Source organism: Larimichthys crocea, chromosome I, assembly GCF_000972845.2.
Source record: "Larimichthys crocea isolate SSNF chromosome I, L_crocea_2.0, whole genome shotgun sequence".
Taxonomy (NCBI): domain Eukaryota; kingdom Metazoa; phylum Chordata; class Actinopteri; family Sciaenidae; genus Larimichthys; species Larimichthys crocea.
In genome coordinates, this window is record NC_040011.1 from 10,125,372 (window position 1) to 10,152,862 (window position 27,491).

At 41.2% G+C, this 27,491-nt stretch overlaps 1 protein-coding gene across 1 annotated transcript; it reads right to left on the reverse strand.

Moving 5' to 3' along the window:
- Positions 1-116: 116 nt before the first annotated feature.
- On the reverse strand, positions 117-27,203 carry LOC104938022 (choline transporter-like protein 5-A). Its single transcript, XM_027279156.1, has 21 exons — positions 27,132-27,203; positions 25,575-25,659; positions 13,239-13,323; positions 13,007-13,091; positions 12,552-12,680; positions 12,245-12,305; positions 11,857-11,980; positions 11,374-11,457; positions 10,377-10,489; positions 9,984-10,115; positions 9,480-9,579; positions 9,265-9,357; positions 8,975-9,062; positions 8,127-8,395; positions 7,903-7,997; positions 7,712-7,815; positions 7,514-7,587; positions 7,271-7,341; positions 5,250-5,338; positions 4,153-4,237; positions 117-1,854 (listed from the first exon to the last, which is right to left on the reverse strand). Exons 1-21 carry the CDS (start codon positions 27,201-27,203, stop codon positions 1,760-1,762), a joined length of 2,133 nt encoding a protein of 710 aa, XP_027134957.1. The 3' UTR covers positions 117-1,759.
- Between the last annotated feature and the right edge of the window lie 288 nt (positions 27,204-27,491).

Below are 27,491 nucleotides of genomic sequence, written 5' to 3' on the forward strand. Positions count from 1 at the left end.
CTTTGAGGATGTAGCTTGTTCAGTGAAATCAAAGATGATTCCAACATGAGTCCTGAGCTCCATCAGAGCTGTCAGGACAGTTTTAATTTCAGGTTTCAAGTCTATTTCCAATGAAATGTGTCCATCATTAAAATGAATAACATCTTTGAATGACAAAACCAAAAAAAGAGTTAATTTAGTTAGTTTGATCAGATTGGGTTATTCTTGTAGTGTGTTATTAATAATGGTGCTGTAGCTTTTTTGTATTTCACACACATCCTTTGAGGGAGCTCTGCAGCCAGTGCTGCTCTGTACACCCCACAATGAAAATTTCAACCCACCATCACACTCGCAATATCAGTTTTCAACCCAAACCATAGCTACACCACGGCCTGATAGTACATATTGTGTTGTTGCTGTGATGCATTCTGCAAAGCTGTGCATGATGGTCAAGGCTCCCCCTTCTGCTAAAGTCAGGTATCCTTCAGCATTTTTATCAACTATTACCCTGACCTATCTGCTGTTTGAACACTGTATATAGTTTATTAGGACAGGATAGAGTTGGTTGAGTGTTTGTATTTGCCATATGCACACAACCATGCTTATCACATTTTCACTGCTACACTCTGGTTAAGCAGCCTCAAAGCTTTGACATTGCTATGGCTACTTTTGTCATTTAATTCTTCTACATTATTGTGCAAGTATTAGCTTACAGACATCAAAAACAAAGATAAAAAGCAAGATTATGAGACAATAGCTAATTAATATGCACACTCACCACCAACTGGCCAGGGCATCTACATGTGCTTATTGACAGCCTGGATGTAAATTACTGAACAATATGGTGGACCATGTCCTGTGTCCGTGAAAATAACGGATGGTCTTGAGATTTTTATTTTATTTAGACACTGTTAAAAAAAAAAAACACCTCTGGTCCCACATAACATATCCATGGAAAACAGACAAGGCCAGTTTAAGAAATCATTTTGTAATTAATAAATGACATTTTTTCAAATAATAAAAACAAACAACAAACAGAAAAATTAATGCAGCCTTTAAGAAGTGATCAGGGTCTATAACAGATAAACCAGACAAAGCGGTGAAACATTAACTTTGGGTTTACATCCCAAAAGATGGTCACTAATATTCCAGATGTGAGTTGTATCTAATCTGACAACATAAAAAAATGAAAATGTCAAGACTTAAAAAGAAAACAGTAATCCAGAATGTGACCTGACCTTATGTTACTCTCTCTTTTATATTCAAGAGTTGTCCAAATTGAAGATTGAAGTTTGTTTAGTTTGTTACTCCATTGGTTGGAAACACAGGTCTGAATTTACAGTACCAAGAGTACATTTGTCTTCAGTAAAAAGAACGAGTGAAGGTTTTGTTTTGAAATTTCGTCTTCGATTTATCTCCTATAGATATCTCATATAGGCCATGTTCACTTACATCTAAACTTATTTTCACACATGTTGAGGTTTCTTGAACATTCATAAAAAAAAAATAAATAAATAAAAAAAAAACAGCATATAAAAAGGCTGAGGTAAAAGCACCAACAATGGCACTACAAGCTTAATCCATCATTTCGGCACGTCACCTCACCGGTGCAGCAGGGTGTCCGGTGTTACAGAGTCACATTGCAGTTTCATGTTTGTTTAGTATAAGGACCCTGGCATCATTGGGTATGTGATATAATGCATGGTCAGGAGATCAAGACTGTTTTTCTCTCACAGATAAAGAGTGACATGACTAGCTGCTCATGCAGTGGAGGAGATCATCACTTCTGACTTGATTTATCCAGAATTCTGTGAAGTTCTGGTGACATGAGGAAAGGTTTTTCTGAACTACCATCATTCCGCTCCAAGTCATCACCTAGTAGACCGACAGATGAATGGATGGATCAAAGGCAAAGCATGGCAGGAAAAGCAAGTATGGATTGATGATGGGTAGGTGGATTATATTAAATGTATGGATATATGGGTGGATGAATGGGTATGATGGAGATAGACATATATAACATACTACTGGATATCTAATGATAGTCATTTTTAAAATTCTCTACACTTTATTTGCTCAATGTTCTGAATATTAGAAATAATAACCCTTCTTACTAAGCTAACCTTTTTAGGGCCCGAGCACGTTGTGCGAGGCCCTATTGAATTTCAAATGTTTATTATTTTTTTTCGTTTTTACTTTTTTTCTTCTTCCATCAAAAAGTAAATCGCATTTTGGACGGCCTATATGTACTCGAAAATTAACAAAAATTCGCCTGCCCCCCCCCCAAGGTCGGGCGTAAAATTACGTATTTTGGGGGTCTCGCACCTGGACGTACGCATATGGCTCGACAGCGCCACCTAGATGTGTGTTTTCGGAGGGGCCCCTCGCCACGGTTTTATCACGTGTACGAAATTTGGAGAGAGTATGTAACATGCCGAGACACACAAAAAAGTGTCTTGGTGACCCTGGCTACAGTGAAGCGTACGGCGTCCATTTAGTGTCAAAGTTGGACTTTTCGTGTTTTTGGGGTCATTTCCAGGGGTCGCATTTAAACGAACTCCTCCTAGGGATTTTATCTGATGTGTTTGAAACTTGGCGTGTGTGTTCTTAAGGCCTCGACAATGAAAAGTTATCAAAATCGCTTTTCTGTGTAGGCGGGGCGGGGCCACAAAATTCGCTGTGTTTTCGTGAAATTTCGACATGCTATAACTTTGCGAAACATAATCCAATCTTCCCCAAACCTCGGATATATAATGGCTGTCTGGCCTAGAACACATTTCCATAACAAAATTTGGTGATTTTCACAGCGCCACCTGTTGGCGACACAAAGTGTCATATTTACTTGACGCTAGCTTTCTCCAAAGTTTTTCAGTATATCCACCTCAAACTGGGTGTGGATGTTGTCAAGGCCTTGGTGTTGACATTTCTGAATTTTCATGAGTTTTCATCAGAGGGCGTGGCCGTGACGGCGCGTCAAAGTCAACGCTGCCGATTTTTTCGAAAAAAAAAAAAAAGAGACTCTATTGACTTTTTGGCTGATTTTCAGGCAAAAGTGTTGGGCTATCATATACTTTCTCAGAGCTGTCTGAAACTTTTTGTGGTTGTTAAGAATATTATGCACAATTCGGCTGCATAATTATTTAGGGGGCAGGGCAAAAGCGAAACCTCAGCCGAATTGTAGAACATGGCAAGACCTACACAAAAGTGTCTTGGAGCAATGGGCTACAATGAACAGGAAGCGAGATATTAAAGAATGAAAATCGCCATTTTCAGTGTTTTGGGCTGGTTGACAAGGGGTCATGTTTAAACGAACTCCTCCTAGGGATTTTATCTCATTGACTTCAAACTTGGTAGGTGTGTTCACATAGACTTCCTGAGTAAAAGTTATCAAAATTATGAATTTTGGGGAAACGGTGTGGGCGTGGCAATTTATAAAAACATTCATGGAAGAAATCGTCAGGAATCACGTGCTGATTACTTGTGATTCTCAGAGATTCAAGTGTTGGGCTATCATATACTTCCTCAGAGCTGTCTGAAACTTCTTGTGGTTGTTAAGACCAATATTATGCACAATTCGGCTGCATAATTATTTAGGGGGCGGGGCAAAAGTGCTCTATAGCGCCCCCTGAAATTTTCCCGCCACAGTTTTGGACACACAGTTACGAAACCTCAGCCGAATTGTAGAACATGGCAAGACCTACAAAACAGTATCTTGGAGCAATGGGCTACAATGAACAGGAAGCGAGATATTTAAGAATGAAAATGGCAATTTTTGCTGTTTCGGGCTGGTTGAGAAGGGGTCATGTTTGAACGAACTCCTCCTAGGGATTTTATCCAATTCACTTCAAACTTGGTAGGTGTGTTCATTTAGACTTCCTGAGTAAAAGTTATCAGATGATGAATTTTGGGGAAACTGTGTGGGTACGGCGATCCATGCAAATCATTCAAAAAAGAAATCGGCAGGAAGTACCTTCTCAGAGCTGTCTGAAACTTCTCGTGGTTGTTAAGACCGATATTATAAAGGCCGATGTTATGCACATTTCACCGTGCGCACATGTGCGAGGGCCCGACTATCGCTGCTTGCAGCTTTAATTTCTCCTTATTACCTTAATGTGCAGTAGTTTAACTTTTAGTTCAGAGCACTTCATTCTAAAATGAACACATTGTACTTACAGAAGCAGAGGAAGAGTGTATCAACGCATATGGAATAGATGCTGAAGAAACCATCAGCAATAAGGTAGGCACCTATCACCACCGTCTGACATGAAAAACAAAAAAAAACGAAAAGATATAGTTGTTTTGAATGATTATTAGTTTTGGAATAATATGAAACATAAAATGGAGCCCAAATACTCAGTCAGTGCCGCTCTGAGCAAGGTCTAGGTCAAGGTCTAGTTCATTGATTCCTGGTATATAATAATAATAATAATAATAATAATAATAATAATAATAATAATATCCTGTGGGTCCAGAGCCTTTTCTTATATGCGGAGTATGCCACCAGGGGGCCACAAGCTGCAAGTTCAGCTTCGATATATTAAGCTTAAGCACAGAAGTGCTTCACACAACAAATGAATTGGTTTTTAAACATAATAAAATAATAAAATAAAATATTAAATAAAAAATATTTTTTGAGGTCTGCTTTGTCTTTTTTGTTTGTTTTTTTAAGGATGGAAACATGATCACACAGATCATGATCACAAAGTAGTGTGATCATGTTGTACAGTTACATATTGTTGTTGTTCAACTACAACATAACTATTATTCTTATTGTTGGTTTTCATTGTTTGCACTTTAAAATAGATGCTGGTTCAAGATCATTTAGCTTTGGCTGATTTCTGTTGATCTTATGCAGTGGCCTCAAACATCAGATTGTGCTTCTACATACTACAATCACAGAAACAGATCCAAAATGGTGCTGAAGGAGTTACAGTGTCACAAGTAAATGTTTCTTACTAGTTTTTATTGTTGGCATATTAATATGGAGGCTGCTCCATTGTATTTTTATTCATTTAAGTAAGTTAAGTTTGGTGGTTGGTGATTGAGGGGCAGAGTTTTTATGTCACTTTGTATTCAAAGTTTACATTAAACATTTTTCAGGAACATGCTCCATCTGTTGCATTTATAAATGTACTCCAGCCTGTTTTCCTCTTAAAATGTAACAGACTGTTGAAGGTTATAAACAGCTAGGTAGATACCAAAGGTAGATGATATGCAGATTAAGGGTGTCTAACATCTGGACAGTGGCAGCTATGACTCTAGAGTCTGACCAGTAGGGGGACCCAGTAGTAGTTGAGATCAGGGACTTCCTCCTGGATAATAGGGATCTTCCTAGTGAAGAAGAAGAATGTAACAACACCTGAAACACACACAAACACACAAAGTGACACACTGTATGTGTATGTGTGTGCATGTGTGTGTGTGTGTGTCTATATATATATATATATATATTATGGCATGCCATTCAGGAAATTAAACCTTTGAATATATTGAACGAAACCTTGAATATATTGAATGAAACTTTGAATATATGGAGTGAACCTTGAATATATTGAATGAAGTCTGAATATATGGAATGAAACTTTGAATATATTGAATGAAGTCTGAATATATTGAATGAAACCTTGAATATATTGATTGAAACTTCACTGACGTCAGACTTTGCGGCAGTGCCTGCAGCCATCTTGTGTAACAGTCTGTAAAAGCGAAAGACAATGAGTCAGGCCGCCCGCAATCTAGTTGCAGCGATATTAAGCAATGAGGACATGATAAATACACTGGCGAATGCGTGCCGAAATCCTCCTTAAAAAGTTTGCTAAATTTTTAACCGTGGCAGGCCTACAACAGGCATAAAGTTTCGCCATAATCTCATTATGCATTTGTTTGTCTGTCCGCAGTCCGCGGTGTGAGTAGCTTGCCCAAAGCTGACAATGTGACGCGGATCATAAAATACGTTCAATATTAAACCACCCATTTCACTCTGCATTGGTCTATGAATGTGGGTGATGCTTATTGTATCTAAATAATATATGAAGAGCTCCTCTTTCAGTTCATGAAATCCCTGTAGCCGCAGCAGCTTCTCCAGTCCCGGAGAAGTGCCGCGTCAGAGAGCAGTGCCATTACGCACGGCCATTCACTGTTTTACCTTCATTAAATCACCTGAAAACTATATCAAGCTAACCATACAGTGTCTTGGACCCTGTCTTGTGTATGGGTGGAGATTGTACACTGGGTCAGGGTCGGACTGGGAACAAAATTCAGCCCTGGCATTTTTCCTGTGGACTATTAGACATATTGGTGTTTAGCTTGGTAGCTTAGGCAACCGCTTCATATGCGAAGGCTCGCTGTGGAGGCGCAGGATCGACTCCCGACCTGTGCGGCCCTTTTCCGCATCTTAACTGAGATTTTCTCTGCTCCTCCTTTCCTCTTTTTAGAACCTCTGTCGTCCATAATTTATTGTAATTAATATTCGTGCAACATACAGTATGAAGTTTATCTATAGACTGTATATGAGTCTATCCCTGTTTCGGTTTCACGTAAACCTAGCGGCTGCATGGACGCATCCATTTGAGGGGGCAGGGGAGTGGGGGTGTAAATCGTAACTTCTGAACCTGTCATGAAGAGACAAATATTAACCGATATTAGCCAGTGCAACCCAAAGCCTATTCCAAGTGGATGCAAATGGGACGCAAGTCAATTTTGGGCTGCTGGGCAAATGTTGCAAAGGCTACAAAATAACAAATACATACATACAAAAAAACACCGGAGGCCACTGGCCCAAATGTGGGCGAGATGGACCGGCCCATCTGGCATTTGCCCGGTAGCACAGACTGCCAGTACTGCACTGCACTGGGTGTTGTGGGGCACTCCTGTGAGGTTGAAGGCATGCTGAGGTTGGCCTGATAAACAGCTGCCTGGCCTGTTTTATGTCTGCCACGATTAAAAAGGGAGCGAACTTCCTTGTCAGGAAAACGGTATTAGTCAGGGGTATCGGGGGGATTTTGGCCCATATATATTTAAGGTTTCGTTCAATATATTCAGACTTCATTCAATATATTCAAGGTTTCGTTCATAATTCAGACTTCATTCAATATTTCAAGGTTTGTTCAATATATTCAGACTTCATTCAATATATTCAAAGTTTCGTTCCATATATTCAGACTTCATTCAATATATTCAAAGGTTTAATTTCCTGAACGGCATGCCATAATAAATAATATATATATATATGATATATATAGTATAGATATATATTATGGCATGCCTGTCACTGCCTTGCATTGTCTCTTACCAACACCTCCTGCTATCAGCACTTTGCCCAGAAACAACAGAAAATCCGTCACTCTGTCCAGAACTGCAACCCTGTAGATACACAGTGAGCAAGTTAAGCACTGCCACTCATCTAACACAGGTCATTTCAAAACAGAGTACCAATGTGATGCTTACAGTCATAGGCAAGCTAACTGAATAAGCTGTTCTGCAGAAGAACGATTAATCCTCACACAGAGAATCAGTGGACTGATCTGAGCCTTACCTGACCACATTCCTCATCAGTAAGAAGAAGGCTTCTCTGGCTGAAGTACAGAAGTTCTTACCATAAATCGCCACCTGGTAGAGAAGAGACAAAACACAGCTATCACCCCAACACAAGCTTGTTGTTGACAACATCAACAGTGGATAGCTAGTAATTATACTACTCATGTTAAAAAAAGCACTACTTTGACCAACTCACCATGATATACGCATTACGGTTCATGTAGCGTATCAATTTATCCAAACACCAAAAACAGCATTTCAGACAGTGAGTTATGAACCTGGACAGGCTGTTGTCAGCACCTACACTGATAAAGGCACATCAGTATAGTGATAATGCAGTTGTGTGTATATATAAATAAACACACACACACACACATATCAGTGAACCTTTTAGTTTCGGCTCCAGGTATTCCAGTATGATCCGGATCAGTTGGACAGTTGAAAGAATCAGAGCTCCAAACGCCAAAGACCCTGTGTGATATCTGAAGACAGGCTCAGTACATTAGACTGTTATGTATTACCTGATATTATTAACTGTGGAGGAAAGATGGAGCAGCTATTTGAAAAATGATGACCTCCACTGGGTTTAGTCTTGTGAGGTGTATCCTGACCTGATAGCCCTGTTGAATGATAAAAGGAGTGGACATGTTGGAATATCCTGAGGCTTCCTCTTGGCCCAGTAGTAGCTAGCAAACGTCCCAGCCAGGGTGCACTGCTCCAGGGCCAAGCTGAAGTTGACTAGCCAGAGGAAGACCAGCAGGTTGGACAACTGTAGCAGGAAGAGGTTGCGATGGTAAGATGTCTCCCCACCATAAAAGGCAAACAGACACTGAGAATGATGACAAGGCGCTAATGTGGAGATGTTGGTTTGGTTGAAGGTCTGACAGAGACATAAAGGGGAGAACAGACGTTAATAAGACTACATTTAAGTTAATAACAGTGTCATGAACATGTATAGTAAAGAATATACATTAGCGTGGTTGACGCAATCATTCCTGCACAACAGAAAGTTAACGTTGAAGTTAGTCAGAAAGTCTAAAAAAATAAATGTTCTTTTGCATGCTTATATGTATTTTGTACTTAAAATAACAATCAATAACAATAAATGTGTTTATTATAGTATTATTAAAACTTATATAGTCTTGTAAAATATGTTAATAAGCATCTAATGATGCCTAACTCAAAACTTAGCTTAAAAACTGTCCAGTTTTCAGCTACATTGCCAGTCAGTGTCATCTCTGCTGACTGGTCAATAGTATTAATCTTTTAACTGTTTTGTATTAGCAAAAGTACCCCACTCATTTTTCTGTAGCAAATACATGCAATAAAATCATCAATCATCGGAGAACGAGTTCCTTAAACAGTAAAGACTGGAGCGTCCTGTTCAGACATTACATAAAACAGTGGATCACTCCTAAATATCATGTATGACAGAAAGATTAAATACAATATACTGTACCTCAGGTTTACAAGTAATGTTAGCATAGGGACAGCTTACATCAGGAGACATCACTTTGTAGATGGCTTCACCTGAGGATGCTAAGTAACTGGTTTGACAGTGCTGATTAAAGACTCATCTAACAAACTGGTTAGAAAGCTAAAGAAATGGAAAAACCACCCTTTTCACATGAGCATGACTTCTTCGAATAAAGCTTTGAATGTTAACTGAAACAACATCAAATCTAAGTTTGTTTCTCTTTCCATTCTACTGTTGTGCTTTCTTGTGCTTGTGACCACTGTGAAGGATACACTGCAGTAATCACCCAGTAGGAGATGCAAACAGTCAGCAAGTGAAAGGTGATGACTGGAAATAACAGTGTGGACATGATGTGACCGATGGCCCTGCAACAACAGAGATATCATAATGGCAGGAAAACAACTCATATACCATGAATATAGTTTTTTTTATTGCATCATTTGAAGGACATACACACATCTATTTTTTCTATTATTCTATTTCATACTTGCTAGCCTCTCTGAGCAGGGTGATAGCCACTCGGACTCTTTTCCTTAAGAAGATCAACATTAACAAGATGGTAGCTTCTGTCACTCCCAGAGACACCACTGACAAACACAGACAACAACAACAAGTAGAAAACCAGCCGGGATGCAGCAGATTTATGATCAGTTGGTTGACTCATACAAATGAAAATAATATGAATATGTTATTGGTCATACCATTGTTCAAGACAAATCATCATAATCTGATGGGTGCTGCTGCCACAATGATTCTTTTAAATAGTGTGATGTTTTAACAGATAGTATTTGTTAGTAGTATAGTAATTATTTTTGTGGTGTACTGACAGTTGATTCCATTAAAGGTCCAGTGAAGTCCAGTGCTCTTGACTTGATAATTAAACCTTTATGCCCCATTAAATGTTAGAGAAGTCTGAATTTAGGAACACCGGCAATAAACCTCCAAAGGTAACAATCTGAATTCTATTAACTGACATAACAGACAGACGTACAGAATGTGATCCATGTCTGTGTGAGTTGTAGATAGACTTTCATATCAGTCTGCAGGCCGACTTCTACAATGGCAACATCAGAGCCTGGTCTGTGTCTGAGCTGGGACAACTCCATGGAGCAGTACCACATACCTGCACACACATACAAACACACATGCAGTAAGAGATTTGAATAAAGCTAAACAAGTGTTTCAGAAATATTTTTCTGATCACTCTGTGACATAATTGAGTTGAAGTTCAAGTCAGATCTCTGCTGTCACCCCCACAGTATGTGAGAGCAGCAGAAGAGGAACTAAAGTTTGGAGACAGATTTTCCTGTATCAGTCTTACATTAGAATGTTAAGATTTTAGGTACAACCTCAAAAACAATGAAAAGTGAAGCAGAGTACACACCATATGCTAGCAGCAGTATGACAGTGATGATTGTAGTCCCCAAGAGCAACCCAGCTGTGAACCTCAGCAACAGGATGAAGACCAGACTAACAACCAAAGATAACAGCAGACCTCTGTAACACATGCACACATACAAGAGAAAGTTAAAATAGAAGCTTCAACTTGAACACCTGTTATTCTTTTTTCATGCTGTATATGATCAGAGTTTTCTACAAGTCATTCAATGTATACATTCATAATTGATAGTAGTGGTGATGGTGCTGCTCTCTGAATTCAGAGAATGCTCTTAAAAGCACAGGGTTCTTTATTGTTCACTTATGTTACATCATGTCAGTGCAGTATTAAATTACAGCTAATACAAGCAGAACATTCTACTGCTGAACACCTCCAGGCTCTTCTTTATTGAAACAACGTGTTTGTTTGGCTGCACTGTAAACAGAATGTCTGCTGTAGTGTTAGTTGTACCTGTTATCACAGGTAGTGAGGATCACACACACATGTTGCACTGTGACAGAAACTCCAACATCAATGGAGGAATAATGACTCAAATAAATTTACTGTGGATGTTATTCAGAGGTAAAGTAATGTTAAACTAATGATGATAATTATTATTAATTACCAGAAGATATCATATGATTTACATTTACATTACATTTAGTCATTTAGCAGATGCTTTTATCCAAAGTGACTTACAAATTTTAGAAATTCAATAAAAAAAACTTGCAACAAAACAACCCTAAATTCACAGAGGTGCCATCCCACAGGACTAATATTATCCTGTGATAAAATTACAAGGGTTGTACTAGTTCCATGCAAATAAGGCTACTACTAAGAAAACTTTGAAAAAGTTGGAATTAAAGTAGATATTACTGACAATGACTGCTGTGTAGTATTAGTGCTATAAGTCTAGTAAATAAATGCAAATATTTTTTGAGAAAAGATTCAATGTGTTTTTACACAGTTACTGTAAAAATCAATGTGTAGATTATGTAGTTACATGAGTATCCATGCCCATGTTTTGGTATAATCTTCCGCTATCTTCACGCCCAGCTCCTTAGTGTCCACTAGTTCTGTTATACCCCTGCACAGAGGAGAAAGAAATGAATGTCAATATGCAAGGGGGTCCTGAACAGAGAGACAAGACAGACACTGGTTCTATCAATGTTATCTCAAAATCATTAAAAATTCATGATCATCAGCTAGATGCTATCACTTGAACACATTATACTCTCTTGTAGGATGGAATTTATAATTGTAAAAAGATGTTCCCATGTCAATATTTTTTGAAACACATGCTCTAGTTATATATCACAAAAAACACACTTGCACATGTGAAAGACTGAACTTTGTTTTGTCAAATAGTGACAGGGAAAACTTCAAAAGAAAGAAAGTGACCCACAAACCACCCGCTGGGGCTTTTGTCAGGTCAAGACAGCAAAAGACAGAAATGTTAAAAAGTAGGTGAAAGAAGTTACAGTACTTGGCAGCATGTTGGAGTTCAGTAATAGTGTGGGTCATCTCCAGACCATCTTTAAACCTGGTTCTGTTAGCTACAGTCACAGTCTCATTCAGAGTGTTGTAGTTGGGTAGACATCTCTGGAAAACTGACAAACACACACACACAAATATAATAATAACATTAAATATAACGTGCTAATATCAAGATGAGACTGACCTGACATAGCATCATTAGGATAACACATTCTGCAAATAATATTCCATTCTCTAACGTTTTAATATTCAACTATCTTGAGAATATACTGTAAAACTACTGTAAACTATATATAAACCATGGGACAGAGAGATTTAGCTCATGGGCAGGTTATTAAATGCATCAAATCTTTGGGAGAGAGGTGTTTCATGCTTACACGGTCTACTAGGCATAATCATGGAGGGACAGTCCTCATCTCGTAGAACCTGAGATAGTGGCTGTAAGAGGACAGAGAAGAGGGTTACAGTTATATGTATGTGTGTTCTGATCTTCATCTTGGACACTCTCTAATCCTTGGCCACACCTCAACATTTTTAAAAGATCAGATTGACTCTAACAATATTAAATAACTCTATGCTATGCTGTATATTACTGCTTTTGCTTAACACAGTTTATCAGACCTCATACAGTACTCAGTGTGTAGATGTTTCTAAATAGTAAATGTACCACTGAGGTATTGGTACCTTCTCCGGGTTATTAAAGCCTGGCTTACAGAATTGTCTGTAATATTCCCAGTAACTCTTGCTGAGTTTGTGTTGCAGCTGCATCTCACTGTAGGTAGCAAACCTGTCTGGGCAATTTGAAACACACACCTGAAAGGGAATTGACACAGACACATACATTATTTATTTATTTATTTAAGAAAAATATTTACTACTGTTACAGATATATGGCTCACACAGATACTTTATAAATACCAACCAACATTTGCAGTCAGCTAGTAATCATCAAGCTGCTTTTAACACATCTAATGAGCCACTGAGACCACTTTTATTAAAAGTTATGACATATTTAATATAGCAGCAAAATCTGTGTTTCACTAGTGTTTGAAGTGAAGAGTAATACCAACATAATAAATCAAATGGGACCACGATAAAGTAATGCAGCAGATATGCATGATTAATTGTTAATAGAGTACCTGAGTTGTGGGGCACTGCAGGTTGATAAGTATAGCCGGGCTAGTACATTTCAAGATGTTGAAATAGAATAGGATGGGTTTCTTCCTGCAAATAAGTGTTAATGTTAAAAGACACACACACAATCTGATGTTCCTCACATTAGGAGTTATTTTGTGGTTACCTGCTCTACCTCCTGAGCCACAACACCTGTAGAGTGTAGTCTGTCTGTTGAGTGTGATAACAGCGACTTACGCGTTGGATGTTCCCTTCTGACCACAGAACTGGCCATAGCTGTCTGTTGGATGGAGCACCTTTTTGGGGTCCCCGTGTAACCAGGCTGGCCAGGCAGACAGGACAGACAAGAATAATCAAACAGGAAACATTAAAACATCCTATAAGCAATTACTACTACTACTACTATTATTACTAGGTTTGGACCTGGTTGTTACAATAATATTAAGCAATATGTGATTATTTATTGATATCATTGGAAAATTATGGGCATTTTAAAACAGGCAGTTTAACAGACAGATGGAGACATTTAGTAGCCATGGTAGAAATCTCTCTTCGCTCTATCATTGTAGTTTTTAAGTGTAAAATCAATGAAACACTGAGTGTACAAAAGATAATTCCTTTGTGCATGGTGCACAGAGGTGTTGGAGGTGCGGCCGTGAGCATCAAGCAGCTAAGTGTAATCTCAAGGCCAAGTGCAAACAAAGTGAACGACGACACCTTGAGGTTCTTCATGAAGTCAATACCAACCAAATTACACCAGCATCTGGTAAGTCCAGTACGACTGAAGAAAGCACCTGCTTGGTGAGTTCCAAAGTGTTTGAGTAAAGGTATGAATGCCTTACTACCGGACTATAAGCCTTTGTGTAGAAGCTTCTACAGCAGATGTTTATCTGATAGTGCTGTAGCCAAATTTAAGGAAGTGATTCCTTCAGCATTGAATTCAATGCCATGTCTAACTGTGACAGAGGACTTGTGTACCTCCTTTAGCCACCCACAAATAGACCATCTTGTTGATAGTATTACAGGCTCATTACGGACAACTCTAGACTCTATTGCACCTCTGAAAAAGAAGATAATTAAACAAAGAAGGCTAGCACCATGGTATAGCCAGCAGACTCGTAAATTAAAGCAAGAGGCACGTAAATCTGAACGCAAATGGCGTGCCACTAAACTGGAAGAATCTCATCTAGTCTGGCAAGATAATCTCAAAACATACAAGAAGGCTCTCCGTAATGCCAGAGCAGCCTATTACTCTTCTTTAATTGAGGAGAATAAGAACAACCCCAGGTTTCTCTTCAGCACTGTAGCCAGGCTAACAGAGAATCACAGCTCTACTGAACCATCTATTCCTTTAGGTCTAAGTAGCAATGACTTCATGAGCTTCTTTAATGATAAGATTATAACTATTAGAGACAAAATCCATCACCTCTTGCCCTCAACAGGCATTTGAATCTGCATTCTGATACAGCAAGTTTTGAAACAGCTGTAAAACCTGTTTGTATTTAGACTGTTTTTCTTCCATCGACCTTCATCAAATAACTTTATCATTTCTGCAGCTAAGCCATCAACCTGTCTCTTAGCTCCATCCCAACCAGGCTGCTCAAGGATGTTTTACCTGTGCTAGTAATTCTGATTGGATATGATTAATCTGTCTTTATTATCAGGATATGTACCACAGTCCTTTAAGTAGCTGTAATTAAACCTCTTCTTAAAAAGCCCACTCTAGACCCAGAGGTCTTAGCCAACTACAGACCGATATCAAACCTTCCCTTTCTGTCTAAGATACTTGAGAAAGCTGTAGCTAATCAGCTGTGTGACTTTCTCCATAACAATAGTCTATTTTCAGTCAGGATTTAGAGTGCATCATAGCACAGAGACCGCATTAGTCAAAGTTACAAATGACCTCCTAATGGCATCAGACAAAGGACTCATCTCTGTACTTGTCCTGTTAGATCTTAGTGCTGCATTTGACACCATTGACCATCAAATTCTTTACAGAGACTGGAACATCAAATTGGCATCAAGAACTGCCCTAAGCTGGTTTAAATCGTATTTTTTAGATCGATCTCAGGTTGTTCACGTCAATGATGAATCATCCATGCAGACCAAAGTTTGTCATGGAGTCCTACAAGGTTCTGTACTTGGACCACTTCTATTTAGTTTATATATGCTTCCTTTAGGGAACATTATTAGGAATCACTCTATCTAATTTTCATTGTTATGCTGACGACACCCAATTATATTTATCGATCAAGCCTGATGCAACCAATCAGTTAACTATGCCTTAAGGATATAAAAAGTTGGATGACCTACAATTTTTTTATGTTAAATTCAGACAAAACTGAAGTTCTTGTAATTGGACCCAAACACCTCAGAAACTCTCTTTCTAGAGACTTAGTTACTTTAGTGGGATCACCCTGGCCTCCAGCTCCACTGTAAAGAATCTTGGAGTTGTTTTTGATCAGGATTTGTCCTTTAACGTCCCACATAAAACAAATTTCGAGGACTGCATTCTTCCACTTACGTAACATCGCTAAAATCAGACGCATTGTCTCTTAGGCGGATGCAGAAAAACTAGTCCACGCATTTGTTACTTCAAGGCTGGACTATTGTAACTCTTTGTTAGGCTGCTCTAATAAGTCTCTTAGGACTTTGCAGTTAATTCAGAATGCTGCTGCACGTGTTCTGACAGGAACCAAGATCAGAGATCACATCTCTCCCATTTTGGCTTCCTTGCATTGGCTGCCTATTAAATCTGAATAGAATTTAAAATTCTTCTCCTTACTTACAAAGCTCTCCATGGTCAGGCACCATCGTATCTAAAGAGCTCATAATACCTTACTACCCCTCTAGAACATGCGCTTCAGGACGCTGGGTTCCTGTGGTTCCTATAGTTTCCAAAAGTAGATTGGGAGCCAGAGCTTTCAGCTATCAGGCTCTTCTCTGTGGAACAAACTACCTTTCTGGGTTCAGGAGGCAGACACGGTCAACACCTTTAAGAATAGACTTAAGACTTTCCTTTTTGATAAAGCCTATAGTTAGGGCTGGCTCAGGTCATCCCTTAGTTATGCTGCCATAGGATTACACTGCCGGGGGACCCCACCGAGGGTTATGCCTAGCCAGGCACGGTATTGGTTGAAGATACACACATCTCCCTTACCGAAAACTCTCTCTCTCTCTCTCTCTATATATATATATATATATATATACGCCCACGACGCCCACTACATATATTATTACTGTCATTATTACTACCATATCTGTTACTGTAATCATTTTTATCATTCATTGTAATTCATTGTCATTTTATCAGTCATTGTACAATATGTTTCTGTTGATTTGTCCTGTACACGTGACATCCATTGCACGTCTGTCTGTCCTGGGAGAGGGATCCCTCCTCTGTGGCTCTTCCCGAGGTTTCTTCCACGTTTTTCCACTGTTAAAAGGGTTTTTGTGGGCAAGTTTTTCCTCACTCGAACCGAGGGTCTAAGGACAGAGGGTGTCACTCCCTGTACAGATTGTAAAGCCCTCTGAGGCAAATGTACTTTGTGACTTTGGGCTATACAAATAAAATTGATTTGATTTGATCTCCGAGACACTTTATGTAGATCGACCAACCAGCAGCAGCCAGGTTCTACTCAAGTTGAGTCGTGTCCTCCTTAAGAGTGGTACCAAGGTAATTGAGACCTACGCAATATTAGATGATGGTTCGGAGCGTACCATACTCTTATGTGAGGCAGCTGATCGTTTGGGGCTTCAAGGGGAACCTGAAGACCTGGCACTCCGCACTGTTCGGCAAGAGGTTTGTACCATTCATGGTGCCACTGTGTCATTCTCTGTGGCTCCTGCATCGCAACCTGGCAAGACCTTCCAGATCCACAGAGCCTTCACCGCCAAGGAACTTGGTCTCGCTCGCCATACTTACCCGATAAAAGCCCTAAAGGAGAGCTACCGTCATCTCAAGGACCTGCCACTGCCGGACATCTTATCACCCCGGTGGGGCCGGTACGCCTGGGTCCCCCTGGTGGACCTGCTGCTGTGCACACCAGACTAGGGTGGACTCTACAAGGTCCCTCAAAATTCCTGCGTCACCAGTTAATGCCACAGCAGTGCCTTCTCACTTCCTGTGCATCGCCAGAAGCCGAGCTCTTCAGCCATGTCGAGAGACTGTGGCAAATGGATACTATACCATATCGGAGTGAGTGACTCATTACCAGGTCCAGACAAGATGCTGAAGCCATCAGGAGGCTTGAGGAGAAGACGATCAGGGTCACAGTGGATGGGCTGAGGCGCTACGCTACCCCGTTACTGTGGAAGGAGAATCTTCCTCCGATTCATGCTCCCCAGGAGGCCGTCTTGGCTCAGCTACGTGGAACAGAGAAGCGGCTAGCCAGAGATCCAGAAAGGGCGGCGGCTTACTCCAAGGAGATCCATAAACTTCTCGATGCTGGCTATGTCACACCCGTGTCACCTGCAGATGCGGCCAAGAGCAACCATTCGTGGTTCATCCCGCACCATATGGTACACCACAATGGCAAAAACAGGATAGTATTCAACTTCTCCTTCACATTCGAGGGTCAGTGCCTTAATGACCACCTTCTACCAGGGCCGACCCTGGGAGCCAGCCTGTTAGGAGTCCTCCTTAGGTTTAGGGAACACCCAGTCGCCATTAGTAGCGATGTGAAGGGGATGTTCCACCAGGTCCGCCTGCTGGAAGAAGACAAACCCTTCCTCTGCTTCCTGTGGTGGGATATGAAGGTTAACGAGAAACCTACTGTATACAAATGGCAGGTGCTCCCTTTTGGGACTACATGCAGCCCGTGTTGCGCCATCTTTGCACTTCAGTCACATGTCAACCAGCACACCGAGATGGAGGAGGACGTTCGTCTGTCTGTGGAACATAATTTTTACGTTGACAACTATTTGCAGAGTCTCCTATCAGAAGAACAAGCTAAGAAGTTGGGGGACCGCCTTCAGTCTCTTCTTATGGAAGGTGGATTCGAACTGCGGCAATGGGCTAGTAATGTCCCTGCAGTCATTAGCCACTTACCTGTAGAGTCCAGGTCAGAGAGCAGTGTACTTTGGTTCCCCTAAAGGGTCAGCCGATCCTCAAGAGCACACTCTAGGACTCGTATGGCAGTGCAAGTCTGACACACTTCGGTACAAGCGTCACCAGAGCGAAAGTGCAGAGCCAACTATGTGCAACATTTATCGACTACTTGCTCAGCAGTATGACCCTCTTGGGTTCCTTATCCCCTACACAACCAGAGCCAAGGTAATTGTGCAACACCTCTGGAACAAGAAACGAGGATGGGACGATCCCCACCTACCAGAAGATCTGCTCCAAGCTTGGCGTCTGTGGGAAAGTGAACTGTCCCAGCTATCACAGATCATCCTGCCAAGATGCTACACCGACCCTAGTGCAGACTGCAGCAACAGCATTCGGAGTATTCATGTGTTCTGTGATGCTTCCGAGCGTGCATATGGGTCTGTAGCTTATCTACGCACCGACAGAGGTGAAGGCCAAGTCTACGTGACCTTCTTGGCTGCAAGGTCAAGAGTGGCGCCCAAGAAGCAACTCTCAATCCCGAGACTGGAACTGTGCGGAGCTCTGACAGGAGCACAGTTGGCTTCAGTCCTAAAGAAAGAACTCACGCTTGACATCCAGGAGGTGGTGTATTGGACAGACTCAACAACAGTACTCAACTGGCTTGTGGGAACCAGAGTTGCAGAGATACAAGAGCTCTCTGACCCAGCATCCTGGCGCTACATCGACTCAGGAACCAATCCCGCCGACGACATCACGAAAGGGAAGACACTGGCTCAGCTTGCTGGAGAGAATCGTTGGAGCCAAGGACCACCGTTTCTTCAACTGCATGCTAACCACTGGCCGAAGGCACCAGTGGGAGAACCTACAGAGGAAGTAGAGGAGCTGAGGAAGACTGTGTTCTGTGGGATGTTGGTGGAGTCAACCAGTCCAGCAATACCTGACATCCAACAGTTAAGCACTTACCAGGAACTCCTCAAAGCCACCACACAGTCGCTGCACGGGGCGGCCGCTATCACCAACCATCCTGCTGCTGATGACTTCCAAAAGGCAGAGCTGGCTCTGCTGAGACATGCCCAGACAGAGAGCTTTCCGGAAGAGTTTGCATTACTGAAAGCAGGAAAGACCATCCCATCCAGTAGCTGACTACTTACCCTCGCTCCTGAGTATGACGAGTCTTCTGCCTTGATCAGAGTGGGAGGTAGACTTCGCAGGTGTGATGTCCTGAACTCTGAAGTTCTGCATCCGATACTTCTAGACCCTTCTCACCCAATCACAAAGCTTCTCATCCAGCACTGTGACGCGCAGCTGCATCATCCTGGAGCTGAACGTGTCTTCGCAGAGTTCCGCAGGAAGTACTCGATACTGAGAGGTAGAGAAGCAGTTAGGAGACATCAACACCACTGTCCGGAATGTAAAAAGTGGAGAGGCCAACCCGAAGTCCCAAGAATGGCAGATTTGCTTCCTTCAAGTTTGAGAATCTTCCGGCCTGCCTTCTACTCAACTGGGATAGACTGTTTTGGCCCTATGCTCATTAAAGTAGGGCGACGCAGTGAGAAGAGGTGGGGCTTCCTTTTCAAGTGTCTCACAACTAGGGCAGTCCACCTAGATTTGGTGTCGAACATGGATGCTGATTCCTTCTTGATGTCACTCCGAAGGTTTATAGCTCGTTGAGGGAAGCCTTTTGAGCTGCTTTCAGATCAAGGAACCAACTTTAAGGCTGGATGTAAAGAACTGCATGAAGCATTTAAAGCCATGGAATCAGCCCTCCGAGAACAACTGGCGGCAGAACAGATCCGGTTCCGTTTCAATCCACCTAATCAAATCAAATCAATTTGAATCAATGCTCCCCACTTTAGTGGATCTTGGGAAAGAGAGGTGCGATCCGTGAAGGCAGCCCTACGCGCCACACTGGGAGCTCAAACTGTGTCGGAGGAGGTACTTAGGACCATCTTGCTTGAGGTGGAGAGCATCCTCAATTCTAGACCTTTGGGTTACGTCTCCACAGACATTGCAGACCCGGATCCAGTCACCCCCAACTCCTTATTGATGGGGCGGCCAGACTGTTCTCTGCCGCAAGTGGTCTACCCAGAATCGGAACTGCTCAGTCGCAAGAGATGGAGGCACACGCAAGTTCTAGCAGACCAGTTCTGGAAGCACTTCATAAGACACTTTTCTGCCCACCTTACAAGTACGGCAGAAATGGTGCACCGAGAAGGACAACATTACTATTGGAACTGTGATTCTCATTGTTGATCAGCAAACTCCAAGAGCTCTCTGGCAAGTGGGAACGGTGAAAACCATCATACCTGGGGCGGATGGTCGGGTTAGAACTGCAGTCGTCCAAGTCGTGGATCGGACCTATACTCGCCCAGTGGTACGGCTCATCATCTGCTCTGCCTCAGGATGTCAGCAAGATGTAGTGAAGCTTTCTATTAGTGTCAAATTTGCACACCAAATTTGGGGGTGGCTGTACAAAAGATAATTCCTTTGTGCATGGTTCTTTCATTGTTTATATTTCTGCACATGTAAATTCCCACACTGCTGAGGTCCTTGAATGCACCACATGCGTACCACTCAGCCCAGAGCAAACATCAGGTGAACGATATGCAGTGTGTGCATCCATTGAGCCCCCCCACACACACACACATGCCCACACCTGTTCACACCCAAATGCAGATAAACAGCTTGAACTTTATTGACGGAGTCTGCCTCTTATTAATGCCATCCACTGAACATGCCAACAGTGTCCTGACCCGACACCCTGAAGTGATTGCTGCCACATAAGATCCCTATATAGTCAATCAGTCATACACTGAGTATGTATTAAGTTATAAGCTGCATTTCTCCTCAATGCAGATACGGGCAGTCATTTGCTCTGATATCACACTGCTCATGGTGGTCAAATGGACTAATCGTCTATCCTTGCTGCAAAAGTCTGTGTAAAGGCAATTCCATGTTTTCTTTCAAAACACAATAAATATGTTGGACAATAGTTTCTGAAAACACATGAAAAGACTTTGAACGATACATTACTTAAATGTGGAGTTAGAGGTTCAAACTGTTTTTCACCAGTCCAGGATTTTGTGGGCAGTCCTAAAAGGAGACCGTGTGATGTCACACGGTCACTATTAACATAACATTAGCATAAACCCCGCCCCCTAGCACGGTATAGAAAACTTGATGGTACCTTAACGGTAGTTCAACTGCTCGTTTTTTAATTGCAACACCTATATGTACTCAGTTATCACTGTCTTTGCTAGCTAGTTATGCCTTCAAAATCCCAAAAATGCGTCTTCCCTGGATGCCAAAATGTTAACTTTTGAGTTCATAATTACAGTAACATTAGGTGACTTAGTGCACAGTAACGTAATTTTACATTGTGTACTAACAATCACGTTAGGGTCTCTCATCATTGTCATGTAATGTCAGACTGTTCTCGTGTCTTGAGCGAAATCCAGAGGAAAATACGCCGATAACGGGACACGGGACGTCTCTATGCAACAGCAGCTTGTCGCTATGACGGAGAATACAGTCAGATCTAAGTTTACGTGTGTCGGTAACGGTGCAGACATACCAGACACACCTGCCTGGGTGTGACCGCCTGCCGGCTGCAAAGTGATGCCAGAGTATGACAAATAAGTCCGTGCTCAGATAGGGACAGGCAACCGGCAACTGGTGGTGAGGGGAGCTGAGGTGTGGTGCTGTGGGCTTGTCTATACCTGCTGAATGTAACCGCTGTGAAACAACCAGGAAATAACTTTTTATTTCTCTGATTGATAACAGCTTTATCGAGGCCGGCACTCGCTCTCTGTTGTTACTCTCTGATGATTACAGTAGCAGATATGGTAGCAATAATGACAGTGATACTATGTGTAGTAGACGTCCTGCAGGATCACAGCAGCAGCCACGATCCATGAGAACCTGCTAGACGATAGAGCACAGAAACTCCGGGGAAGTTTAGTTAGTAACATGCATTATTGAGACATGTATGTAGACATGTACATGAAACGACACAGACAATGCAAGACTCACAGAAAACATGTTGCTCAAAAGGAGGCTTCCCAGTCTATGCATACATAGTCAAGTGCGTTAACTTGAGAGGCACTGTGAAATAGCATGAAAGCGCCATGCTTACTATGTTTTCTCACGTGAGAGAACTTGGGAAAATTGCATTTAAATAATATATATTTATGAAGTTTTTATTTGCAGGCTGTTATGTGCTACTGAATCAACCAGATGGCAAAGCATAGTAATGTTATAAGCAAATGGGCAGAATAGAAATGTTTTTTTTTTTTATTATTTCTTTTAGACTACCTTGATGCATTGGTATCCCACATTGTCCCACACAAACTTAGTCACCCTAATGACGCCTAGCCCAAATGTGGGAAAAGAAAGCAGTGGGCTAGATGGCATGGCTTTGTGCATTATGTTGATTTATTTTTCTTTCTGTTTGTCTGTCCCAGTACATCATCTCAGCAGCGGATGGACAGCTCTGTGCGGCATGTACCGCACTGCAATGTAGAAGAAGCTGCAGTGCTGACCGAGAGCATTTTAAACATGCACCTACTGTCCAAGGTGGAAGAAAAATCACACTGCAAACATCACCTGCTCTTTTAAAGGCTTGAACTCACTCACTCACTCTCACACACACACACACACACACCCTGACTATCATATATAGGAGATGTCCTATCTAAGTTGAATGTCTGTTGCATCTTAAATTGGATACTTTTCTTAGTTTTCACTCTGTTCTGTTAAAAAAGCTATTTATTTATCATTTTTTATTTGGAAGAATTGTTCCTGAAGAGGAAAGGGCAACGTTAAGGCCAAATGGGCTTCACTTGAAGCTTACTTGTTGTATTTTTGTTATTTATTCTTCATTCAAATGTTCATGTGTTAATACTAAAATGGACATGGTTAAGCCCAAAACTTAATAAGTTATATTTTTGTTATTTTCATTTAAATGTTTGTGTTATTACTAAAATGGACAAAGTTAAGCCCAAGACTTCATAAGTTGTATTATTGTTAAATTATACATTTTTTACTAAAAGGAGTAATTATATTTTCAAAATTAAAAGCCAGTTGTTCGGTGTTAACAAGCCTGTCGTTTCTGTCACACATTATGCAATAGTATTGTTTAAAAATGCAAAAATTACTTGATTAATCACTGAAATATTTGATAGAATACTCAACTTCAAAAAGAAGTTGCAGCCCTAGTAAAATTGTTTATGTAATGACTGGTAATGGATAGAGTGAAAACATAGGGGGTTCTCAAAGCTTTCACACATTCACACACATTCATACACTGATGGTTTCGCCGCCGTGCAAGATTTTGGGTGCTAACCATTTATACAGATTCACACATGACTGTTGATCAACCAGTGATCATCTGATTAGAGGACGACCCACTCTACCTCCTGAGCCACAGCCGCCCAAGATAGATAGAGATAGTGTGGGTGATGTCATCAGGAATAATCTCATCATGTTTGTTAGCTCATTCGAGGATATGAGCACAAGAGGCAACACACACGCACACACGATTTTGTTGCACATTTTAGAACAATGCGCATAAAAGCACATACAACGACTCCACACGCGCTCTCAGGCGCTCATGTCGACGTGCTAAGAGAAAGTGGAAAAAAGATAAGATCCATGTCCCTAAAGAAGCTCTTTGTGAAACCCTGTCTGTCTACCAGAGTGCTGTTAAGGCTGCTAGAATGGATTATTTCTCCAGTCTTGTCTCTTGTAATCGTCACAAGCCCCAAGTTCTTTTTAACATTTTTAACTCCCTTGTAAACCCTTGTGATAACTCTCCAGTTGTACCCTCGCCCACCCTTTGAGAATTTTGTCAAATTTTTTATTGAAAAAATATCTGGTCTTAGGCCACCTGCCTCTCCTTCTGCAGGCCCTACCCCTGAACTCACCCTTCCTCTTTTACATGCTGCTTTTGATCAGTTTGAACCTGTATCCCTCCCTGCACTGGTCAATGTAGCATCTGAGACTGAACTGTTCCTCAGACAGCATCCCCTCTCGTCTCCTTAAAGAGGTATTCAGTAATGGTGGGCCCTGATATACTTATATTTATTAATTCCTGTCTTAGCACAGGATGTGTTCCAGCTGCTCTCAAGCATGCTGTTGTGCAGCCTCTCATCAAAAAGAAAAATCTGGATCCCTCTGTGCTGTCTAACTTCAGGCCTATCTCTAAACTGCCATTTCTATCTAAAATTTTAGAGAAAGTGGTTTTTATTCAGAGCCAATCATTCCTAGTGGCCAATGACATCTATGAGAAGTTTTAGTCTGGCTTTAAACCATCACATAGCACTAAGACAGCACTATTAAGAGTTTTTAATGATATAATGGTAGCTGTTGACTCAGGAAAACCTGCTATGCTAATGCTCCTTGATTTGACAGCTGCCTGCTATGCTAATGCTCCTTGATTTGACAGCTGCCTTTTACACTGTGGATCATGGGATTCTCTTAGCACGATTAAAGCAGTGGGTGGGCATTACGGCTCTGCTCTCTCATGGTTCCAGTCTTACTTGACCGATCAGAGTTTCTCTGTGCTAGGTGAATTCACCTCATTCTCAGCCCCTCTTACTTCCGGGTCCCCCAAGGCTTTATCCTCGGTTCTGGGTTCGGGAGGCAGACACGGTCAAAACCTTTAAGAGTAGACTTAAGACTTTCCTTTTCGATAAAGCTTATAGTTAGGGCTGGCTCTGGTCATCCCTTAGTTATGCTGCCATAGGACTAGACTGCCAGGGGTCATCCCTCCCTCTCTCTCCCTCTCTCTATGTGTAAACATACATGTCTCATTAATGCATATTACTAACTAAACCTCCCCGGAGTTTCTGTGCTCTGTCGTCCAGCAGGTTCTCGCTGTGATCCTGCACGACGTCCACTACGCATATTATTACTGTCATTATTGCTATGATATCTGCTACTGTAATCATTTTATCATTCATTGTAATTCATTGTCATTTTGTCAGTTATTGTAATTGTACAATATGTTTGTGTTAATTTGTCCTGTACACGTGACATCCATTGCACGTCTGTCCGTCCTGGGAGAGGGATCCCTTCTCTGTGGCTCTTCCTGAGGTTTCTTCCACATTTTTTCCCTGTTAAAGGGTTTTTGTGGGCAAGTTTTTCCTCACTCGAACCGAGGGTCTAAGGACAGAGGGTGTCACTCCCTGTACAGATTGTAAAGTCCTCAGAGGCAAATGTACTTTGTGACTTTGGGCTATACAAATAAAATTTGATTTGATTTGATGTTCGAGTAGTAATTTAGCTAATTGCTCTGGATGTGTGATAAGTGAATGAATGAGTGTGTACGCGTGAACTATTGTTGTTAGTGCTTTTGGATAAGCAGTGTAGAATAACTCCTGATGAGCTGCTTCTGCCATCAGTGTATGAATGTGAAAAGAGAAAAAGTTTTGGACTAAACAAGGAGTTCCTCTTTATGTGCATGCAAAGATACATAGTATGATGCTGTGGCTACAAGAGTGTGTGTGTGTGGATAGACTCACCCACTATTCCCAGGGCCAAATATGAGAGGATGACAATGATGAAGATCAAACAACATATGACATCAGTGCAGCTTCTAGAGAAACAGGAAATAAATTAGTTTTAACATACAGCAGCAATATGAGTAAAAATAGCTCATACTTCGATCCATGACTGCTAATTTATTTAAGCATTTTGCATTTACCTGCTTTGTTTTTAATAACCAAGTTCTGTTTTCATGAAAACTCAATGATTCCATCAGCATTTAATTCAATGTCATGTCATGTCATGGCTCACCACCCGCAGAGAAAGGACTAGGGGTTGGGTGCAGTGCAAGCCAGGAGGCGGGCAAAGGTGGGGACCTGGGCGTGCTTTTTCCCGGCAGCACAGACTGGTCCTCACGGAGTGGAATATCATGTCGCTGGCAGGGCAGGGATTGGAGTTGGTGCGTGAGGTGGAATGTTACCAACTAGACATAGTTGGGCTCACCTCCATGCACAGCCCTGATTTTATAGCCCCAGTGATGGGTGCTTCAAAGTTTGATTCTTTTCTTCAAAGTTTGATTCTTTTCTTCAAAGTTTGATTCTTTTCTATTAAGTATGAGAAGTATGTAGAAATACAATGTGAACGCAAAATGCAGTAAATCAAGGCAAAGAGCACTATTGTTTAAGTAAAGTTCATTTTATGTGAGCACACAATATGGTTAATGAAGTAATGAGCACCATGGTTTTAGTGAAAAGTTGATTTATCATAATAAGGGTTTACAAAGATGTTTAAACAATATATTAAAATACATCTATGACATGATGGTGTAAGTAAATAGTAATAACAAGTTTTAAAACATAAGTAGTGAAAGCTAGATTTTAATGGGGTAATCTTGTAACAAGCAGAGTAAAAAAAGAGAAGTGGCCTAATACAGTGGGCCAAGAGGCCTGTGAATTTACTGATAAGAAGACACTAGCCTAGCAATGCCAAAATGGCTACAGGACAGAGTCTGGGGAAACACCATCAAATTGGAAACTCCCCAAGTTTGCCAGGTGTGTGACCTAGCAACACCTGGCATTTATTTACACCATTAGGTCGTGGGTGGGCAAAAATCATGTATCCACACCAATATGTCATGGGTGAATAAAAAAGGTGGGCAGGGCTTGTATCATTGACGTATAAAACTGAAAAGTATAAAAGGAGATGCTTTGAGACTGAAAAACAGTTTTTCTATGGATGACTCTGGCTTTTGTTTGTCTGTCAAGATAATAAAAGCTGCTACCAACTTTGATGAATCCTGCGTGTTATTTTTTCCACCTTGAGAATAATACTATTTGACCTAATTTAGACTTAATAATCGGACAAGTTGGGAAAAAATCTTCTGAACTACACAACTTTTTTGACTAAGACACAACAATTTCCAGAACCAAAATCCTGGAGAGGGGCTGGACTCTCTCCTTTTTCAGAGTTGCCCAGGGTGACAGGCACCAGGCGGGTGTGGGGATACTTCATGCAACTGTAAGTTGCTGGGGGGAAGATTCTGGCTTTTGTTTGTGCTTATACACCGAGCTGTAGTTCAGATTACCCAACCTTACTTGGAGTGTCTGAGTGGGGCCCTGGAAAGAGTTCCACTTGGTGACTCCATAGTTCTGCTCACTCACACCCATGTGGATGATGAGGGAGTAACCTGGTGATTTGGAAGCACTGCCTGCCTGATCTGAACCCAAACGGTGCTTTGTTATTTCCATGGAAAATAAAAAGGGGATTTTTTTGGAAATATTCCATAATGATAAGATAGCTTCATAAATGGTCAATGAAATGATGCTAGCTATAGCTTAGTTAGCATCTAACTAATCAGCTAGCTATGTATGATTAAATGTTCAAGTTAACATTAATACCATTACATCAAATATATTTATCCCATGATATCATAAAAACTCACTTCACTGTATGTA

Excerpts from the sequence above, each read along its gene's own strand:
- LOC104938022 (XM_027279156.1), bottom strand. The coding sequence starts at position 27,203 with ATGGGTGTGAGTGAGCAGAACTATGGAGTCACCAAGTGGAACTCTTTC. Across the intron at positions 12,681-13,006 it reads TGCAGTGCCCCACAACTCAG|GTGTGTGTTTCAAATTGCCC; the intron begins GTACTCTATTAA and ends ATTCCCTTTCAG. Across the intron at positions 7,588-7,711 it reads ACCGTAATGCGTATATCATG|GTGGCGATTTATGGTAAGAA; the intron begins GTGAGTTGGTCA and ends CTTCTCTACCAG.